The sequence below is a fragment of the Topomyia yanbarensis genome, chromosome 1, assembly GCF_030247195.1.
Source record: "Topomyia yanbarensis strain Yona2022 chromosome 1, ASM3024719v1, whole genome shotgun sequence".
Classification (NCBI taxonomy): domain Eukaryota; kingdom Metazoa; phylum Arthropoda; class Insecta; order Diptera; family Culicidae; genus Topomyia; species Topomyia yanbarensis.
Genome location: NC_080670.1, coordinates 4,047,494 through 4,067,311, shown reverse-complemented (window position 1 = coordinate 4,067,311; position 19,818 = coordinate 4,047,494). Strand labels below are relative to the sequence as shown.

General features: G+C 39.7%; 3 protein-coding genes across 10 annotated transcripts in view; 1 reads left to right on the top strand and 2 right to left on the bottom strand.

The window, feature by feature from the left end:
• LOC131676655 (lethal(2) giant larvae protein) overlaps positions 1-11,360 on the bottom strand; it is a 34,633-nt gene extending 23,273 nt beyond the window's left edge. For 2 of the 8 annotated variants that reach the window (XR_009303215.1, XM_058955876.1), the window contains exons 1-2: positions 11,111-11,360; positions 10,436-10,600 (exon numbers count right to left, since the gene is read on the bottom strand). The gene's annotated coding sequence lies outside the window, so the exon portion shown is untranslated. Of the gene's footprint in view, positions 1-10,435; positions 10,601-10,896; positions 11,083-11,110 lie in introns of those variants that run through there. The other 6 variants (XM_058955879.1, XM_058955877.1, XM_058955878.1 and 3 more) reach the window with 6 other exon arrangements.
• A 2,024-nt stretch (positions 11,361-13,384) lies between these two features.
• On the top strand, positions 13,385-14,633 carry LOC131676658 (AN1-type zinc finger protein 2A). Its single transcript, XM_058955885.1, has 3 exons — positions 13,385-13,682; positions 13,745-13,787; positions 13,853-14,633. Exons 1-3 carry the CDS (start codon positions 13,628-13,630, stop codon positions 14,463-14,465), a joined length of 711 nt encoding a protein of 236 aa, XP_058811868.1. The 5' UTR covers positions 13,385-13,627; the 3' UTR covers positions 14,466-14,633.
• A 2,347-nt stretch (positions 14,634-16,980) lies between these two features.
• Positions 16,981-18,929, bottom strand: LOC131676657 (uncharacterized). The gene is made up of 4 exons (XM_058955883.1): positions 18,790-18,929; positions 18,342-18,725; positions 17,613-18,280; positions 16,981-17,549 (listed from the first exon to the last, which is right to left on the bottom strand). Exons 1-4 carry the CDS (start codon positions 18,872-18,874, stop codon positions 17,325-17,327), a joined length of 1,362 nt encoding a protein of 453 aa, XP_058811866.1. The 5' UTR covers positions 18,875-18,929; the 3' UTR covers positions 16,981-17,324.
• Between the last annotated feature and the right edge of the window lie 889 nt (positions 18,930-19,818).

Here is a 19,818-nt window from a genome sequence, read left to right as displayed (position 1 = left end):
GCTCATGCTGATTAAGCTAATTATACTTTTTTGTTTAAAGAGACTCATCGTGTACTTTCGTGGTAGTCATGGGATCCGTGCTAGGGGAATTAAGAATATAATAGACATTTCAACAATTTGATTGAACAAAACCAGCTAATGCATCATAGTTTGGATAACTGAGAAAGCAACTATCACACCACTAGGTGGATTAAAACAGGTACTCTCTGCTTCAAATTATACCAGATGTCCTCAATTGGACGCAGTTGCGAATCAGCGTTTTGTACAAAAGGTATGCCATGATCCTCCATAGCGTCCAAATTTTTTTTTGGCATGATAGCTAGGTACCAGATTAGTCATTCGTTGCTCGGGTTGAAGAGCGGAGGTCCCAACTGTTGAACAATGTTGGCTGGCACATATGATTATAGATATGAGAAGCATTTTCAGTCGAGCTGAAAAGGAATCTCAAAATTATCAAGTATTTACTGAAATCAGCGTAATTTTTCATCGATGATATTAATTCTTTCGGTCAATTTACGTTTGAATCTATCAATTCCTCCAACTCCGCAACCCTGCTTTGTCCAGAAAATTCCAATGTATTTTAATTTATAGCTTCATTGGAAACCTTCCCATATTGCCCCAACAGATGCAACTGGACCAACCTTCATTCGTGAAAGTTGGTCGTCTGTGGGATGTCAAATTCCATTTATCGAATCACACACCATACGTACAAATATAGGGAAATAGAGACAAATGATTCATGTTTTGTTTTTAGCGAATTACTTTGCAAATTGAATCGACAATGATAGATAGGTAAATGGAACATTGCCAAGCGATAACGAAAGTGCATTTTTTCACAGCGAATAAGCACACACTAATGGCTTGTTCGTTGTCCACTTCCGGCGTTATTTACCCTGGTGTGATATGAAGGTGTGTAAATCATCAACCGAAACCATAAGCAGGGGATTGATTCTGGGGTATGACGGGTATGCATGAATCCTTTAAAAAAAATAGCATTATTTCATGCTTTATTCATAATAAACAAGCAGCTTTCAGTCGTTATTTCCCCATGAAGTCTCCTACTCTGTATGCATATAGCATATTGTTATGACAGCCTTGCAATGGCAAACAAGAAACCGTTCTGTTTATGCTCAATGGTTTCGTCCGGTGCCGTACTGGGTCTTCCGCTTGTTCTTTAGTCTGCAGTAGAGAATGCATTCATAATTCTACCGGAAATTGTCCCATGTGAACGATGGAATCGCTCATTCATCAAGTTTTGTTTTTCTATCCTTGGTGCTTCTCTATCTGGTTTGCTTTTGTTGCCGTACGGTTACCGGCCAGTTAGCATCTTGTAGTAACAATTATCCGTCAACATGCGTAGATTCAAATTTCATGAATAGTTAGAAAGGGGTTGGGTCACTGCTCATCATGCTCACTGGATATGTGCACAACCTGTAAGTAACCCGTGCTACGATTTTAACAGGACAGAAATATTTGATCATCATGTGAAATCTATTATGGTCAATATGGTTTCTCATCAAAAACTGTAAATTAGATTAATTTTCTTCCACGATTATCGAATATTTTGGGTGTGGAAAACAAACCGACAGTTGCGACATGCTGTGTAACTTTATACCTGTCCAAATATTATCACCGAACAGTGACTATTTTTTTGTTCAAGTAAACAAATCTACTGATAAGATATCAGCCACTCCCAAGACTCCGTCCGTTAGTCATATATGAAATCGATTTCGAAATCAGCACGACTCTTTAATATGTTGCTCGTCGAGTCGTTGAAGATAAGGGCTTCGTTTTCTGGTACAGGTGCAACGAAAGATATGCAGAACAACGATAATTAAGTTCACTTTAGCTGCGTGACAAAGATTTCGAAAATAAAAAGTAGAAGAAAGAAACACATTTTCGTTCGTCTATTTTTAAAGGTGCAAGATTTGATTAAAATATAACTCAAATCAATAGTTTGATTTTTTTAAGTTCTTTAAGTTGTGCGTGTGGCCAATCACATACCTATGACCAACTATGCGTTTATAATTTTCTCGTCTTTACTTAAACTCGAACGATCTAATCGTATGATGATAAAAATTAAAAATTCTCATTGTATTTGTATTTATTAATTTCTTCAACTGACCTTCATGGTCTTATTGAAAACTTATAATTAAAAAACATTGAACATATAATTATCCTAATTATTCTATCGACATCATACAGGATCGCAATCATAAAAAATAATAAGAATCACTAAACAAAATATTTTTCATAAGACATCATTTGATACATAATCATACACACACGAAAATATTTAATCACAATACATATGCCGATTTAAGCGTATCGGGAACCGGGTTTCCAAGTAACGTTCGCACGATTTATGAACTCACGGTATTTGACACCACTAGGCTATGTTGTTGCATTCAATACGATTGATTTCCACTTCATACCGAGTTCAATTTTAAAAGAAATATAGCCCAGAGTATCAGTCGACTTCCAACTTGGTACTAATTTCGTTACCTCGATTTTGTCGCTTTCACTGAGTCCTACAGCCTGTACAACCATATAGCTCACATCCGATTCTGTTGCACAGGTATCAGTGTTCGAGATCTCCTCGTCATCTCCTTTTGTCGAGTTGCACGATGCGTGATGTGTGCTATTGCTATAATTTTTCATTGGGTGGCTTTGAAGAACTGGCGATGCAACTGTGCATGATTCAGTGAATTCAGTGAATAAAATGAGAAATCTCGTCAATCGCGATCATGGGGGAAGAGAAAGCATCTTAATCTTGCAGCTGTTGGTTCTAGCGATTGTTGAATTTTTTATAGTCCGGCGAAAGAAACAGTATTACTATGAAGTGATATCTATCAACTGTCCGCCATGTTTCAAAGTTTGCTGGCTGTAGCAGAAGAATGGGTGGCTATTGAACTTTGATTTATATTTAACTCACAATTGCAGACAAGACAGGCAATGCCGCACACTAAAATAATGCTTAAGGCCATCGTTGCGGGCCATGATTCCGAATGTGATATTCATTGTACGGTTCAGAAATTTGTGCGCGTTGAGATTTCGCAATCGTGTGTATCATCGCGAAGTGCTTGAACGTTTGTACGTTAACGTTTTCGATCGCATGTGTGTTTGTGTGTCGAGTGTGCTAACGTGTATGTAACTTCGCTTAGCTTAGTTGACCGCCCGTGAGTTTCCCGTGATTGATCAAAGCCTGTTGAAATTACATTTTGAACCAATTGCATGATACTTGGGAGTAGTACGTCATACTCAACGTGCAACCTAGAGACTGTAACCTTCGACAAGGTTCAACCTTAAAGTAATGACTGGGTGTCAGTATTGCTATAAATGTTACGAAAAAACATTGTCGTTAAATGTAAAATACACGCAAGAAAAAGATATTTTTATATAAAGATAATGGCACAATTAAATTAATTACCAGTCCTAACAATAAATTGAACAAGTTGCATTTCATTTCAGTTAAATACTCGTGAATATGTGGGTCGTCGTAACGTCGGTTTTGAAAAAAAACAATTCAAAACTCAGAACGGTAAAAAGAGCCGTTGTACTGTCAAGTGGAACATTCACATGCATTCACAAGTAAAAAGCATCCGTATTAGTGTTTCGCCACCATGCCCATTTGAGAAAAAAACCGAAACTCATAAACGAGCAGAGCGACAAAAATATTTGATGTGTCGTCAAGTGGGGCCATTCACTAATACGGACAGCCAATCAGGAGCTAGCTAGGTGAATTAATCCCTTCGAAATTCGAAGCTGTGCAAGAATAGGGATGCTAGGCGACTCGCTGGTTGCATGCGTATCGAAGTAGCCGAGTTCACAACCCGCAAACGAAGCTACGCATCACGCCTGATGATCGGGCGGGAAGATGATCGCGTGTTCTGCCGAGCCACCGTTTGCAGCCGAATGAAGGCTATACCTTAGCGCCAGCACCCGAAGGGAAACCGCCCGAGTGAATCCCTCAGGCTATATAAGCTCCTGTACCACATGGTTAAGCGCTCTTGTTTCCTGAGTCCGTGAAAGCCACATAGTGAACTAAATTCGACAGTTTTATAAAGGTAGTTTTAATTATCTTTGGTTTCGGAAGCCGTTACAATTCCCGGATCTTTATTAATTCTTCCGGGGGGCGTTACATAAAAGGATAAAGCCGCATGGAATATAATAGAGGTATCTGTTCATCTAATATAGACAATATGATCTTAGCAACATGTACGAAAGTCGCTTGCGAACAATTTCCGAGAATTCTAAACGAGCATTTTGAGTTCCGAACAGCTGGCCATGGGGAGTGTTGCTGCCTAATAACACTTCAATGATCATTTTCAAAGTTTGCAGTGCAAAGGAAGCGTACAAAACTATAAAAGATATCCCAAATGAATGTGAAGAAATTCACTGCGAAATGTTAATGACAAGTTGGCATTTCCACTCTCCCTATCAGATACGTTTCCATAATTGGGCTAAATGCCAAATTGCAAACAACATTTTTATTGTGCGCAATAAATATAACATAACGACAAGGGCTCTTGATCCATCGGTGGCTCAGGAGGAGAATTGATGGGAGAAGAGCAATACTGACAAAGACCGACCACAGTATGAGCGGTTCAAATTCGAAAGTGTGACGCAGAGTACTGCACTGGATGATTTTGAAGAAAGAACCAGGAGTGCGATTTTGCAAAGTTTTGGCTTCCGATGGCCCTACATTTTCTGACAGACTGATGTGCTGAAGCGTTGGTATGTTTACTACAGATTAGGAAAGCAAAAGTAGTACAAAGCTAGGTTCAGACCTTCATGAGACCTCAAGAAGCGACTTTTGGAGGTATTCGTTATTGTAGATTTGTTGGTAGACAGTTCCAGATGTAATAGAAAAAAACTGGTTTATTTCGACACATCTACAGATCGATTGTAACACAAAATTTTTTTGTGCAAATCGACAGTTTCATCTTAGGTAAATTCAATAAATTTCCTACATGAAAGTTTGGTTTTTTTTAAATGCGGTTTTTTAACAAAAGCTTTGAAAGTTATACCTTGGCGTAGAAGAGTCGGTATATTAATATATGCTGTTACTTAGTATAGAATGCTAACGTTTATGTAACTTCGCGTGTATAAATTCTATTTAATGATCGTTTGTCCTTTTGCATATTCGCTTTCTTGAATGATAGCATGCGGACCGTGGATCTGATACTTAATTTTCAGTGTGCGGTTCAAATTCTAGAAGAGAGTGAGTTCTTCCATATCACTAGAATTCCTTGGTCATGTTGCCATTGAACGTGTTGTTTAATGGATATGAGCGTTATTTATTTATTGGTCCGACTGAATGCAAGGACCTGTGTTTTTAGGGCCGAGGGTGGATTTCAGGACTTGACCAATACATCAACGTGCGAATCCGGGCATTTGTAGGTTCACGTTTGAGACCGTGCTTGTAAATTTATAACCACTAGACGAATAACTTTATAAACGGGAGTTATCATGTTTGAAAGATCGCGAGCGCATATCATCTGGTTTTACTGTCATCTTCAGGAGTCTTGGCATGGGACACTCTAAGTTTAAAAGAATCCAGACACCTCTAGAGAACTTGACCCTAAACCTCATTTTGTACATTATTTCGACCATCGCATAGGTGGGTAAGCAAGGTTGCCAAAAACTAAATTTGATCACAATGTAGCTTAAGTAAAAAGAAAGTAGTTGTCCCCAAAGTGTCTATGTGATTTCACTGTAATACTGCGTTAGATGAAAAGTCCCCGAACCATGTCAATATACAGTATCATGCGGAGGGAATTTTGTTATCTCCTATTTTTTTGCATTTTAAATACGTATATAAACTTCGAAGAAACATCGAAAATTGCATTAAACGCGTATTTTTAGCTAATTCGTTGCAAGCTTATAGAGAAAAAGAGGTCAAAAATATAATTTTCGAAATAGGGGCAGATTTTGATAATTGAACTCGGGAGAGCGGGAAACCCGCAGCGAGTTATTGCTCTAGTGTAGCAGGAAAATCGACAGCATGTTTTCAATGTTCGTCTTGACGCGAAACCACGTGTAGCGACTAGACGCTTAGTAAAAATTCCACCGTTGATGATACTCATACTTTCCACAATGAATACATTCAAACCAGTATCGCAGATCACGGATAATCTGAATCAATCAGTGAGGGTGGTTTCTCTTGGTACGGAGTTGGTCCAATTTGCCGGCTCAAAGGTATTATGGACCGCTTCCACCTTTAAAACATGGTTGGATGATCTGAACATCCACATAATGAAGTTACCAGCTGAATTACCGGTTCTTAATCCAAATAAAAGCTTGTAAAAGACAGTTAAAAATCAATTGAACCTAAAAACCACCGAATAAGAAGAATAGTGGAGAGATATCCAAGAAGCATGGTCTACCATCCTAACATACTACATGCCGCACTAATTCATAAGAAATATGAACGATACAAATAATAGAATCCTCATACAGATTCACTAACAAATTTAACCCATTTTTTGCAACAGTGCTGTAAACCGGTACTATTGTTTTGTCACTAATTTCTCGAAGTTCAAATATCATTTCTTTTAACTTTGATGTACAGGCGGGGGATATGTTCTACTTTCATATTATCCATAAAAAGCAATAATACATTAATTGATTCACGTAAAAATAACTTGATATTAAACGAAAGAAAATATAGAAAAAAAATAATTTTGCATACCTACTACATATAGGTAATTTACTACAGTATATTTTGTGTACTGGTAATATAGGATCAAAATGGTTAAACTTGCAAATCATTCTAATTTCTAAATTATCAGTTACACCCTTACCAATATAATGTCTCGAGTACGTCTCAGCATCTTATTCTCAAGGTCACTGGCGCACATAGGATGGTTTGGCACGCGTAGCTACACCCAATAATACGTAAACAAGCTATAGCGGTTATAGTAACAGACGGAAGGGAAAGAAACAGTTACTTTGTTGTTTGCATCACAGCCGCTCGCACGGCGGACAATTTTCATTAGATTTCAGTGGAGCAAATTGTATCACACTACTGTGCTATGCGTGGAATGTGTCGATATCGATGGACCAATCGACTGCCAAGCGAGATCAATTATTAGATCAAATACTCTGCTAGGTGTCGCCACATCAAAACTCTCTCGCGATCTTTCTCTCTCTCTCTCGCATTCTTTTTCTCTCGGTGAAGGCATTGGTAGTGGGAGTTGTGACTTGGAAAACCAGTCGAGCCGGGATCGGGATGGGTGTTAAATAGATTATAAAACCTGAATATCTGCCTTTGTGTGCAACAGGAATGAGATCATACCTTTCTTCGTGCTTGTAAAATATACACTCACACATACCAACCGCCGACTAAGTTATAATAATGTTGATAAAAAAAACGAAGAAACGTGTAGGTAGACATAATTAGACCACATTTCCGTGGTGATAAGGATCCCAGAAATAGATAATAAACCAACTAAGCAAATATGCGGATGTAACCTCCACGCACCGGTAAAACAATCCTACATTCAACCTCTAAGAGCAAAAGACGACCTTCGAACGGCAACGCTATCGGAACTCAAATCTCGACTGCATAGTTTTCTCACCGCATACATATTGAATGTTGTTCTGGTACGACCCGTTGATTGCACCTACGGAGTGAGAAAAGGTATTTGATAACCACCTAAAGCCGTGCGTATATGGACACAATGGCATCCGGCGACTGGGAACGAAACAAAAACAAAAACATAGATAGCACCAACGGGTTCTCACTGACCCATTGTTGTGACACCGTATCGCGGCATATTGCTGCTGTCATGCGCTTAAATGGCTTGACATGTTCAAATTACAAGTTTATAGTTAATTGCGTGCAACCTGATGACTGTGTCTACTGCAAAAATAGCATAATTTTTTCAGTCTGTGATTGCCTATCATACGCATATGATTGTCCCAATAATCACTGTTCCAGTACGTTCTATCTAAATAGGTAGTGAACACTTGACAAAAAAGCATATTGGACTATATCAACATAAATTCGTTGTTTGACACAATGTATAAAACGAAAGTACATGTATTGGGACGATATTTTTGCATGATGACTAATGGTCTTTTTTAAATGTGCCCACGCACAGGTACATACCGAATGCCACCAAAGATTATGTTTACGTGGGCATGCTTCTTGGTGGCATATACTGCAGACAGGTACCAGGTAAACTTCAAGTACTTTTTTTTCTGCATCTGGTTCGACTGGTTTCCTGTCAATTTTTGTTTCCATTTTTTTACTTTTTCTTCAACCAAACCAAACATGAGGATTAGTGGGCAATTCCTACCTACATGTCTTCCATGTAACGACAGGTGAGCAAATAAACGGATTCCACTTGTATCAACAATTCCTAAAATACGACAGGTATATTATTTCGTACCCTCGATTAGAAGTTGAATGTTACAAACACTATTATTAATTGACCACTTTTTAGTATTATTGGTGATTTTTGTGTGAATCCGATTACGAAACTTTATATCACATAATATGTAGAGATGTAGAGCGCTGTAGACAGAAGTAGGCCACCCGAAATTTTTTCAGTGCTGGTGACAACTATATCAAAGCATGCATATCAATACCATATTTGGACGATTGCTCACGTTCCATAAAGGTTTAAAAGTTGTATGCGTACTCTCACGGTGTTCAGGATTTCGTGCTGTAATTTTTTCTGAAAAATTTCATAAGCTGACTTACATTAATGCTCTTATTGCATCAAATCAGATAAAACATGCAATATGGTATTTTTCGATATCATAATACGAAATGCAATGTAATTTCTGCTCATTATTGGTATTGTTCGGCAAACAAGATTTTTCGCTGTGAGCTTTTTACGAAGAAGTATCGCATCTACGTATCAACCCAGGAAGTGCAGGTTGATGGTGTAGTCTACGAAATAAAGCTTACTTGCGAAGGTAATGGTATCCGATATTTTGACGCATTATTGTTTTCGGATTATCCTGGGTTTTGATACGCACCACCATTCGGACGTTATGACACGCAGCAGCAGCACGTACTAGAAATGTTTCCACTCAAGTCAGAATCAAGAATTTAGTGCCTAGAACGCGCGCCTGAAACTTATGCAACCGAAGTCTGATGAAGCGTGGAGTACGCTATCTCATGGACGGTGAAATTTCTGTAACAATAAATTTTAGGCAGGCTCTCTCCAAGACCAAAGCTTTATCTCGCCGCAACAATGGAACATGGGACCCCAGCTAATTCAAGTTTGCTTTCATCAATAAATTTGCGGGACACTGATGATTTGGCAAGGAATTTGCAGCTGCGAACTCAAAATCAAGCTTTTTATTAACAAGAATGCCTAAAAAATGTATACTATCTACAACATTTGAAAACAAACTGTAAAGCGACTAACTGATATGAACACTGAATAATACTATAAGACTGTTGTTTTAATGATAAAACGTAGCTGATTTTTTAATTATTTTAGCGGGTTTAAACGAAAGGCAGTGTTAAAAGGGCGTATACTACCTTTCATAAGGGTTCGCAAAGGTTCAGTGAAGTGCTGGCCGGATTTTGCAAGCTGTCACTGCAATCGGGAGACGCTACAGTGGTACCGTGAGAATAAGGTGCAATTTCCCCCTTAAGCATATCAATTCACTCAATTGTCCGTAATTTCGTCTAATCACAAAGTATTGAGCAATCGTAGTATTACACAAACGAGACGAAATTTAAAATAAATGAAGTGTAATGCATACCTTAGGTATTACAATGTAACTACGAACTTCAGGGTATCTCAAGAATTCAAAATTAGTTCAAGAAAGCCCTGTAAATCCAAGGCAGTCTAACGCATAAAAGGAAGTACTACAATTCCTAGGGATGGAATGGCTTAATATTTAAAAAAAAAAACTTTAGAGCCTTTACACATCAATTTTTCACAAACTTCACCAAAACTTTCGGAACATCATGCAAAGTACAAAATGTGTACGAAATCTACAAAATTTAAAAGGAAAGTTTAACACTAATATGTAGATTTAACAAGTAATTAGCATGATCTACGCATAACTGTCCCATATAGAGAAATTCCACGCAATCTCAGACACATATGCATATAAACGCAGTGTACAACCTTGTCATATCCAGACCCTCAAACATTTCCTAGTCATCTAGATAACACGAATTTTTTTGTTTGAAGGCTAGAATCGTATGGTTTTGACATAACACACACACAATATAGGCTCCAATGACACATTTAGATACTTTTAGTCAGTCACTATACGGTAAGCACAAACTTTTGTTTGATAGAATGTGTTCATATTGAAAACATGTTCTTTACCAAATTCCAAACGAATTCACACAACACGAAATTTTTTCATATAGTCGTTTCTGTCGATTGCGAATCGACCTTAGCATATGTTTTGAATCATGGTGGAAGAGAAGATAGGTGCAGATTGAACTCACCTGTTTGGAATCCTATGCAAAACAGTAGTGATGTTATTTTCGGGGAAATTCCATTCGAGATGTTCTGTTTCGGAACTCACTGTCACCCCTTTTTAAATAGAAATTATCCGGATTGTTTTATTTTTTATTAGGCACTTGCTTTCGTATTGTTGTAAATGTATATATCTAGATAATTAAACAATAAATGCATTTTTGGCAGGCCATTCAAAATATATCCAAATAAATATTTTTGTGTTGCCTAAATCTGATAACAGAAAATATCTTTTTGGAAATATAAGACCAAAACAAGCGAATAAAAATGTCCAGCCATGCGAACCGCACCCAAAATTAAGAAAAATAAAAACAGTAATAGTTAACAGTTTCCGCGTCTACACTTTTCTGAGTCCATGGTCATAAATCGTAACGTCGTTGACGCAAGCTTTGCTGCAGTCTCTTTTCCAAACATTCAGTTTTTTGCACACCTTTTTGGATGCTCTGTGACGTTTGCTAGTACATTATCCACAAATTATCCAGAAAGGTAACCGAGCCGACCCTGTTGTATGTCAGCCCACAATCCACGAACGCACACAAACACAACAGAACATTGAATGGCGTTTTCTTCCCTGCTTCTTCCAGCTTGGCACGCAGAAGAAAAGTTAATGCACCGTTCCCCAGCAGGCGGAGGAAAATATTAACCTCGAAGTTGACACTTGCTGCGGGAAGAAACGTTCCAATAATCCACCGATTTGAATCCGGAACCGGCAACGTTATTAATCCTCACTTTTTCAGCTAGCCGGCTTCGCTGTTTGGCACGAAAAGAAATCAAAACTGTTGAACTGAACACTCACTTCCGAATAAAAAAAGCAGCAAAATATGACGAAACCCACTAAAATGCAGAAAATGCGTCCGATACTCTCTGCCGATTGCGATGGACTGTGCGGTGTGTGCTGTGCAAGTGTGCAAAGTTGTCGGCCGGTTCAGACCAGGGATGCGAGATATATTTTTCATATATCTTTACATTGAATAAAAATTTGCCTTCAATGTCCAATGACTCAGAATTACTGGTTTTTCCAGAAGTCAACTAAAATTCCGAATTCTGAAATAAGTGTCCAAAGCTTTCACTGGTCTTTAAAATATGTAAAAGACGTTACTTGATTTAAAATGTCTTCTAAATGAAGAAAATCTTTACATCTGGCATCTTTGGTACGAACGGTTCGATGTCGCCTGATCAGTCGATGCGGCCAAAACGGTAGTCGTTGAAAAGGGTTGAAAACTACACGAAAATGAAGAAAAAATCTAGATCTCTTTTTCAAAACGTCCTATTCAACAACGGCAATCAGCCAAAACTGACTACAAATTTCAATGTAAAATAGACTTTTTGCGTAAAAAAGGGGATTGATCTAAACATTAAAAATCAGTGACTTACAATGTACATTTGTTGTATATTTTTTCGTTGAACTGTAAAAATAAACTGTTACCTCAAATTTTATTGTAAAATGTTCTGAAGGAACTCTGTGTCGAACGATATACAACTAGCAGAGTCATAAATAATCAAATTCATTGAATGAAAATTGATCATATTCAGCCGCACTCATTTTCAATATTCAGTGACGCAGTTGAAAACGCCAAACGAACAAACCGCCCATTCATCCATGCAGATATTCATTCGTAACCGATTATTATACGAAGCGTACGTGCAATAATGAAGCAAAAGCATCAAAGTAGGCCCTGGCACAATGTAAGCGATGATAATTTTTGTTTTATATGCTTTACCGGTATTTGAAAACATTTTTCTAGAGAATTAGTGAAATGAATATTATTGTACGATATTCAACTAAATGAATAATATAGATTTTTGAATGAAGATTTTTTCTATTCACCACGAGTCGCATCAGGTTAATTTTCAGCCGTCTAAAAAGAGCTTCAAATCTGTAAAAAAGAGCTTCGAAACTGTAACAACCAGTAATAATCATAATCTATTATTCCGTGTTTGTTTGTTGGGTAAATACTATTGTTAAGTTAAGCGAGGAGATTTTCAAATTAGTTGTGGAATTTGCGTTTCGACTTCATCCCATCAGAATGCTACACTACCTTAGTGACTAAACTAAATAGTATCGGATTGACTCTAAAAAGGTAGAGTAAGTAGTACCGGATTGACCCAAAAAAGGGAAATATTTGAATTTCTGAGCAAACCCCTAGTCAAGAGTGATGTCCCGCAAGAAAAGGATCTGATTAAGCTGATGAGAAATAATGAAATCGAAGCTTGATTTGGCTTAGTAAGCCAATGCAATATGTACTATTTCTATCTCTCTCTCTCTCTCTCTCTCTCTCTCTCTCTCTCTCTCTCTCAGATAATATATTTTCTGCAAATGCTGTGTGAGCATTCGAATAATTATGCATTAAAATAGGTTGTATCTAGAATTTCAGGATCATAACACTTTTAACGACAGACGTGAATTGCTGGCTGTTCCACCACCTCTACCCAACTAACGAATTTGATTCACTAGTTGGCCAAAGGCAATGCTGGTAGCGTAAATATATCTGTTCGCATCTCTAATTGTCGGTTTGATTCTCGAAGTGGATTTAATATGAAATTTTGATATTCAGTTACTTTTAGTTTGATGATGGTTCAACTAGCAAAATTCCCATTAAAAGCAGCCCAGGTTAAAAAAAAACTTCAACCAGTTAATTATGACTGTATAGAAAAATGGAGCAACTGATTTGTGAGATTGAAGACCAAAATAAATCTCATTGTTTTCGGAATGGAGCAAATTTCCTTTTCTTGTCTTAATCTTAGAGAGAAGACGACAATTTGGAATTTATCATTCTTAATAGGAATTTGCATTGAAATTAATTTTAGATGTAATTAAAAAAATGTTAATTTTTTCTCGGAGACCGATTCTTCGAACGGTACCGCTGCAAAGACAAAATGCGTACTGCACGAAAATCATGAATTAAACGTCAGAAAACTGTCAGCGTGCATCAGCACAGCAACATTGCAACTCATCATTATCGGAGAGGATTGTAACAAAGCAAGAGTCACCAGTAATCACATTGAACAGAAGTCTTGCATCAGGATTTGTAGAATCATCCAGCGTATTTTCGAAGTTTCCGATAGAGAGACTCATCCAATAAATAGTGCGCCCTAAGGCTGACACTAAGCATTCCATTTGTTAAACATTTGCCATCAGCAGTGATACGTACCAAAATACGATGGAGTTTCCAAGTTTAGGCAAACATTGTTGTGAAAAGTTTTGCAACAAGCTCGGTAAGCTAATTTTGCGTATATTCTTCCTACGTATGCGATTCAATAATTAATTTTTTTCCCAGATTTCCTCCCTATGAAATGTGATGCCTGTGGCGACATTTTTTGGTAAGCGCTTCTGCGTTTGTCCTTGAGTGATTCATTATAAATTGATTTCTGCATTTTCCCCACAGCTCGGACCACTTTAGCTACCGAACACATTCCTGCCCTTCAGCGTACAAGAAGGATGTCCAGGTGCCGATTTGTCCGCTTTGCGGTGAACCAGTTCCTACGGCGCGCGATGTTTCACCGGATGTGACGGTCGGGGCTCACATCGATCAGTTTTGTAAATCGGAGAAGAAGAAAATCTACACCAATCGCTGTTCGTACAAAACATGCAAGAAAAAGGAACTAATCCCAGTTTCGTGCGGAGTTTGCAAACGGAACTATTGCCTCAAGCATCGCCACACATCGGACCACGAATGCGCTGGGGCGCAAAGCGCGTCGGTACCGCAGCGGAGTTTGGTTGCCCAAGCAGCGCTCGATAGACAGCGACAGCAAAATCAAAAGAGCATCGAACGAGTTCCAAATCGGCCGGCTGTAGCCAGTATCCACCTGGAAGCGGTTCAGGGTAATATGTCTGAGGATGAAGCTTTGGCACGGGCTTTGGCGCTTTCGTTGCAAGAAGAGGACGACGAACGTGCACGGGCTGCGCGGGATAATGGATCTGGAAGTGGTGGAGCAAGCGGTCGCAACGGAATTGCGGTTGGAGGAACCAGCGCTAAGGATAAGTGTAATCTCTCGTGATTGCTGACCGTGGTAGAGTGGGAGCTTGACAATCGGTGGTGCTTTTGATTACATACATTGCGTAATATATAATCATTTTCGAAATTGATGTATAGTCTGCCTTTAATCCTTGTCTAACATAATTTTATTGATAATCGTAAACGCTTAATAAAAATACTTATCACCATATCGTAGATTACTTCTCACTATTTGAAATTTAAATTGAAAAATCGTTGTCTTCTGTGCGAGAAATCATCATCTGTCTAATAATGGTTTATGCATTTGACATCATCTTCATCCACGCTGTCTTTATTGATGCCATGCTGTTTGGAGTTGCAAATGATAAGCAGGTGCCTGCTGTTCGTATCTACGTAATGTTTTCTGAGCATAGAGTGTGTCACCGACAAAAAACTAAGGAGGACGGGGAAAATCTAGTAAAGGGTTCCTAAGCATGAACCAAGTATTTATTGTCGTTAGCTTCGGTTGCGTGTTTTAGACGCAACAATTCGTCTTAGATGGTCTCCCTCATCGTAGCGCCCAGCAGCGTAATAAATACTAAGTACATCAGGACTCAACTGTACGCCTTCAGTTTGATGAATATCTTCAATTTCATGCCGGTCTCGAGTGTGGGTTCTACCTCACAGTTGACGACTTCTTCCAACTTCCACGTTGGACATCACTTTAGCGTTGGGTTCTAGCTCCCGGCGACGTACCTAGCCCACCATCCTCTGCTGTACATTAGCATTCTTGCGTTGTCAATATTTGTGTATTTAGTACAGTTTCTAGTTCATGGGTCTGCGCTATTCTCCATTTTCTAAAATGTCGCTGAGAATTGATAGCCAATTTCTTCTCTGAACCAGAGGGAGTATCAGTGAGTATCAAACCGTAGAAAGTCCTACTCGCAGCAACAATATGTCTTTTTGCCATGCGGCTAACCTCGTTATCACATGATTTTCTTAAATCCACATTGCGACTTTTCAGCCATGCGCCACCGGGCCGTGCGTTAACTTACGCGCCTATCTAATTTACATCAGTGCGCGTGACAAAACGTTCTGTCATTTGTTTTTGTTTTGGCCGCACCTGAATGTTTCCCTTATAGCAACAACTCGACGACGACGGTTGGTAAATGACTGGGCAATGCGTAATATAGACCGGTGGTTCGCCACAGTGGTCCTTAGCCTCTTGTCCAATAACTCCTACCCCTACCTCCCCGCGGTACCAACTGGGATACGAGTAACCATAGGAAAGATAGGGTAACTAACCCCGGTGGGACCATGGTCGTATGCTGACAGAGAAGGGGGGGGTTTCGGAGGGTGATTCCATCCGAGCGTCTGTTCCCCATATTAGGGGCGGTTCAAAACAGTGTCTGTTCTCCTTGTTAGGGGCGGCTGACGTATCGTCCACGTGTCAGCGTAGGACTCCAAACAGAGCTGACACGATGGTTTTCCGGCGAGACAGGGGGTTGGGGAAGGCCCAACAATCCGCTCTGGAAAACTAACCGTTACGAACAACGCAGAAGAAAATACGAATCGGAACAATTGCCAAAGACCTACGCGACGAAATAAGGACTACGATTGGAAACTCGGAACATGGAACTGCAGGTCACTCTGCTTTCCAGCTTTCGACAAGATAATCTACGATGAACTCCAACCACGCAACTTTGAAGTCGTAGCACTGCAGGAACGTATTTTCTTCTGCGTATGGCGCATCAGGCGGCTACTTTCTACCAGAGTTGTGGTACCACCTACGAGCTGGGAACCGGCTTCGTAGTACTGGGTAGAATGCGTCAACGCGTGATTGGATGGACTCCGATCAATGCAAGGATGTGTAAATTGAGGATCAAAGGCTGTTTCTTCAGCTACAGCATTATCAACGTACACTGCCCACACGATGGGAGACCCAACGACGAGTTCTACGCGAAGTTGGAGGAGGTGTACGACGGCTAGCTCAGGTAGGACGGGAGGCATGGTAGTTCGAAGTACCTTCTTCCTCCGCAAAGATATCCACAAAGCCACCTGGAGATCACCTGACCAACGCACCGAAAACCAAATCGATCACGTTCAAATCGATGGGCGATTCTTCTCTGATATCACCAATGCTCGTACCTACCGCAGTGCGAATAGATTTGGACCATTACCTAGTTGCAGTATGCGCAGTATGCGCTCAAAACTCTCGACGGTGTACAACACTCGTCGTAGTCGGACGCCAAGGCCCAACATCAGCTGGAAGCAGCACTACCCACGGAAGAACAGCTGGGCGCAGCTACTCTTGAAGATGGCTGGGGGGAGATCCGAAGTGGTTCGTATTCTCGTTTATGGGCTTACTATTCGTTAGAATCGAGCGAATCTCGCCTTCGTTGGAAACAAGAGTATCAATGATTTATATTCCAAACGACCAAAAAATTGAATACTGCCCTGAAACTGAAGAGTCTAAATCATTAAAGGGACCGTCAGCAAAGTTAATATATCTTCAAAAGCCTTCCGAATAAAATGCTTAAACTATTTACAACTAATCGGCGTAAAGAAAAATCGCTTACTTCGGCCTTAAAATATGTATTTATTACTGTCGTGAGCACAAGTCTACAATCGGAGACTATTTTTCTTATATATTCTGCGATTCAGACACAGAATTACTGCGTAATCTGAGAGTCAAGCTACCTAAGATAACTTTTTTATCTCTGACACTAACAAAACAATGTTGAATTGTCAGTCTTTATGAATGCTGGATTTAGTTCAACTTTCACTGTAAAAAAACATGATTTAAAATGTCCAAGTAAGCAAGAAGTTGAACAATAAGTTGTACCTATTCCTGAAATTCAAATATTCGTCTTATACTACTTCCACTGATTTAGACTACCACGCATTGCATACACTGAATCGCTTAACAAATTTTTAAATCGATTTCCATATCGAACCCTCGCTGCTCATACTCAACCATGTGCTTCTTGATCATCTGCTCTACGTTAATGCAGTCCAACTTTTCCTGGATGCGAGACCTGAGCGGATTTTCGATTGCGTCCATAATCTGGTAACGCAGCAAATTAGGCAGAATATTCACCACCGCTTCAACGATGTAGTCCAAAGTTCCCGCTCCATCGCAGCGCACCTATTGGCAGAAAATTGGGTTCAGCAACTTTCCCACCCGAGGGTTGTAAACGATTAAACTAACCTGTATATTACCAAGTTCCAGCTGAATATCATTAAGCTTCGGCTTTTTCCGTAGATCCAACGGCTGCTGCACTTCAAACGCCACCTTGATGTGTTCGACTGTAAACTGAGCTTGCCCAGCTCGGGTGAGCATGCCACGACCAACGGATACCTCCCATTGGGTTGAACCCATAATCCTCTGAGTACCGATCTGCATCGTCAGTGCCACCGTATTGTTCTGCATCACGATGCCGATGTTTCCGTATCGGTAGAAGCTAGACACGCCCCTAATCCAGGTATGCGACGTATGCATGCCGAAGATTCCCGCCGTTGTATTGTAGTCGGGAATTAGATACGGGTCAAACTTTTTGTTGCGCACCAGCGTTCGGGCCTCTCCGATAGCCATGTCCAGCGGAGAGATCGAGTTGGGAAACAGTATATTGTTCTCGGTGGTTACGTTCTCCACCCGTGTATCGATCTCGGCCCGAATCTTGGAGTAGGCCTCATTCAACATGAATGGTTTAATAGTGTCAAACACCAGATTAGAGGCCGAGTTGACTACGCTCTGAAAAATACTTCCCATGAAACCAAGATTCTGAAAATCCATTGACATATCATCGAACGCAATGTCCAAACTGATGTCCTGCGTTCGAACCTTGCCGTCTCGGTCAACACCGAGAGAGACGTTCCCTGCAGAAATATCCGGTTAGTTATAATTATTGGCTGCAATAGCATTCGTATGTTAACGTACCCTTCGTCATCACATTTTTCAGAACGACCGTGAACGGACCCTCGGCACGATTGAAGAATGTACTCATGGTGTAGTTACCCTTCACTAACATTTCGTCGATCTGCACACCAGTTTGAACTTTCATCGTGTGCAGTTCCGTCTTGAGCAGCTTAATACGGAACTTGGACAACCCGTACGCTAGCACATTCTTCATGTGCATCTTCGCAATCGAAAACGACTGTTTAATCTCCGGAATGGGCATCGGGTCCGGAACCGTAGCCCCGGGTAAACCTACGGGATCTTCCTGTTTGTACAGGTCGATGATCGCGAATAGCTGAGCCGAGACCAGGTTCTCGCCAACCTGTTTGTTATGTTCGTCACCATCTTCGGCGGATGAGGATCGATCTGCGGAACAGAGCAGGAAGAAAGTGAATGATTTAACGCAATAACCATTTTGAAGCGTAAATACCGTCGTCACATCGAACCGTACTGATAAGAGAGCAATTGATCAACAATAAGGCGATTAGTTGCTTGAAGCGTGGCTTAACCATCATGCGTGCGTTGATCACTGCTGCCGGCCGTCGTGTGTCTTGTGTGCTTCTTCCTCGGACTGATCACTGATACTGGCAGCAATGTGCTATCAGCAGTCGTTTGATGCTTCATGCCCTTTTGTCGGGAGGATTTTGAGCGTATGAATGGATGCTGAGAGGTAATGAGAGAAGATAGAAATACCAGCGTGGGTTTAGATGCCCGAAATATTGTTTTCGACGAATATTATCAGTTTGCTTGTCACGATATTATTCGGCCATGCAAACTCAAGCTTTGAGTTGATCAGCTATTACTGGATCTTCGAAACTTGCCGATTGCGTCTATTGATTCGAATTCCAATTCGTTGACCTATTTATTGCAAACTCATTTAAAATCTGTAAAACACCGTTCCTTATAAAGTTTACATACCGTACTCTTGTTTGATACAAGCTCCAGAAAATGATCCTTCTTACTTTTATTTTGAATATCGTTTGAATTTGAAGTCCGTTTTCGTATTCCGGGGTGACTTTGATAACTTGTATGTTCACCCATATTAAGTTCTTCATGTCAATGTTTTTCATTCAAATGTATGTTTAAACTAATTCTATAAAGATAAATAGATGTTAATGGGTAATTTATAAAACATTTCAATATTCTATAAAATTCGATTTACTAAAACTCGTATAACTCGAGAACATAAGTATCTGAAAACATTTTTACCATTAAAGTTGTTTTATTTCAGTGGTTTATCGATTAACAAAGAGTTTCATCCATTTTAACACGTTGAAGTATCGAATAAAAAAAATATGCCAATTTAAGGTTGAAATAATTCGAATTGTTACGAGAAAAAATTGAACAAAGTTTGAATATATGTAAATGTATGAAGCAATGATGTCTCGAAACACTAAGGTAATCGCTTTTCATGGTATTGTATTGTTTGTAGAATGTCGTGATTCGCCGGAATAAAAAA